We start from the raw sequence: 2,111 nt of genomic DNA, 5'->3' as shown, positions 1-2,111 counted from the left end.
TGACTCAGTTAAGGCTCTGGACCAGCAACTGAAGAACTGTTATTTTTCAAAATGTCACAAAATCAGCATTCCTATTTTAAACTCTGACCAATACCTGTCAGTGAAACTCAGTAGAGGAGTTTCCATCATTTCAGATTTCTTCCTTAATTATGAAATAGTGTGTAAACCTCAAAAAATGCGGAGGAAAGCCACTGTTACAAACTCCACGCAGCTGAGTGCACTGGGAAATGGTGCGAGCGAGAAGTCAGGAGAAAACACACATTTGAAGGTGATAAAACAGATAGAAAGACCTTCTAAAACTCCAGCTGGGAAAGGCCTCGGAAAAGCAGGAGCCAAACGTTTGGGCCGACTACTGAAACGAGCTATCCCTAACCAGGATGAGGCGACAGGAAAGGCGAACGCTTCTCTTCCCAGTGAGTCCCTGACGGTTCAGCTAAAGCTAAGCTAATCAGCCAACTGCTGAGGCTAGCTAAATTAATCCAAATTAAGAATTTATGTGTCTTTGATTTTAATTATTTTTAAATCTGCTTTAGATTTCAAACAATAAAAAATAATACTATGACACAGAATTTATTTCCAGGGTCTTTCCTGGTTCAAAATGGGTGGGGGGGCTATGCATTTTAGCAGCTGTTGATGAAGATGTTAAGATTTAGAGTACATAAAAGGGTCAGCTCAGTTTGGAGACAAAGTTATAGAGGCAAGGCTGAGAAGGTTTGGACATGTGCAGAGGAAGGATAGAGGATATACTGGACAAAGGATGCTGAACATTTAGCTGGTTCATAACAAAATACAACAGTGAGAATGGATGGAGACATTTGTACTATACTATAACTGGTTTGCACTGATCTGTGATTTGAATGTTATTTTCTTCATTGATTTTTCAGAGACTCCCGTCCGGCTTTTCAAGCATCAGATTCAAACAGAGGCTGGAAATGCACCCAAGACAAATTCCGCAAAGCCAACCTCGCCTCACATCTCCCAGCTCATCCTCAGTGTGGTTTCCCAGTGCAAACACAGAGGCGGCATCTCCATGGCAGAACTCAAACAGATGCTGGCAGCTGGAGGCTATGATGTGGCCAAGAACAACAGGCGAGTGAACATAGAGACCAAGAGGCTGGTTAACAACGAGACACTTGTACGAACTACAAGAAATGCATCATTCAGACTCAACCATAAGGTAATGCACCTTTAATCTTTGGTAACTGGTATTAGTTCAACTAAATGCAGCACTGCTGCGTGTAAGTTATGCATGTAGCTTATTGGCATTGTGGCTAAAAAGTGATTTTCTTGCCCGTGTGTTGCAGTATTACAGTGAGATTCTCAAAACAATTTCATGTCACATTAACTTTTACCCCCCGAAAAATAGAAGCTGACAGACATAATTCAAGTAAGGACGATCCCAGTGAAGACTCCAAAGCCAAAAGCAGAGCTGAAGCTGACTCCGAAAACAGCAACAAGCAAATCCCCCAAAGGAGCAGAGAACCAAAAGAGACGAGTATTAAAGCCAAACCAAACCAAACCAAAGAGCAAATCACACCAAACAAGGGCAACACCTCGAAAAGTTAGATCACCCAAACTAAAACCTAAGCCTCGCAGAATGGCGGTCACATCACCCAAACTAAAATGCAAGCCTCGCAGAATGGCGGTCACAGCGCACAAACTAACACGCAAAACTCGCAAAGCGGCAGCCAAATCACACAAACAAAGAAGGAAGACAACCAAAGGAAGAAAATCACCAAAACCTGCTGGCAAGAAACGCAGACCTGCAACAAACCGGGGCGCACGAGTTCGAAAGGTACCGAGGAAGGCTCAAAAGACTCGGAGACGCCGACCAAACCAAGTTCAAAATCGACATAAAAAGCAAGCAAGACGAAGGCTTCCAAAATCAAAGTTGAGATCGAGGAAAGGCACTTACTACTACCGCTAGGCTGAGTCTTCATGGTAAACAGTAATAAACAGAACCCCTTTTAGCATCCTGAAATACACGTAGTTCTATGTTGTGTTTGTGTTCCCATATCATTTTTTCTTCACTTCACTGTACAGACCATAGATCGCATAAAACATGGACAGTTTTCAGATACAAGTTCTGAAAAGTGAAGCTTCAGTGGAAA

The 2,111-nt window shown here is 42.6% G+C and overlaps 1 protein-coding gene across 1 annotated transcript; it reads left to right on the top strand.

The window, feature by feature from the left end:
- Positions 1-51: 51 nt before the first annotated feature.
- Positions 52-2,098, top strand: LOC147319121 (uncharacterized). Its single transcript, XM_086311464.1, has 3 exons — positions 52-413; positions 885-1,177; positions 1,367-2,098. The coding sequence occupies exons 1-3, from the start codon at positions 176-178 to the stop codon at positions 1,925-1,927; spliced, it is 1,092 nt and encodes a 363-aa protein (XP_086167590.1). The 5' UTR covers positions 52-175; the 3' UTR covers positions 1,928-2,098.
- Positions 2,099-2,111: the final 13 nt, after the last annotated feature.

Source organism: Aulonocara sp. 'chitande type north' Nkhata Bay, linkage group LG11 (genome assembly GCF_057382095.1).
Source record: "Aulonocara sp. 'chitande type north' Nkhata Bay isolate Kocher_YH1m ecotype deep benthic linkage group LG11, A_spYH_male_GT1.1, whole genome shotgun sequence".
NCBI classification, from domain to species: Eukaryota; Metazoa; Chordata; class Actinopteri; order Cichliformes; family Cichlidae; genus Aulonocara; species Aulonocara sp. 'chitande type north' Nkhata Bay.
Note: the sequence above shows the minus strand (reverse complement) of the source record. Positions and strands in the feature narration are given on the sequence as shown.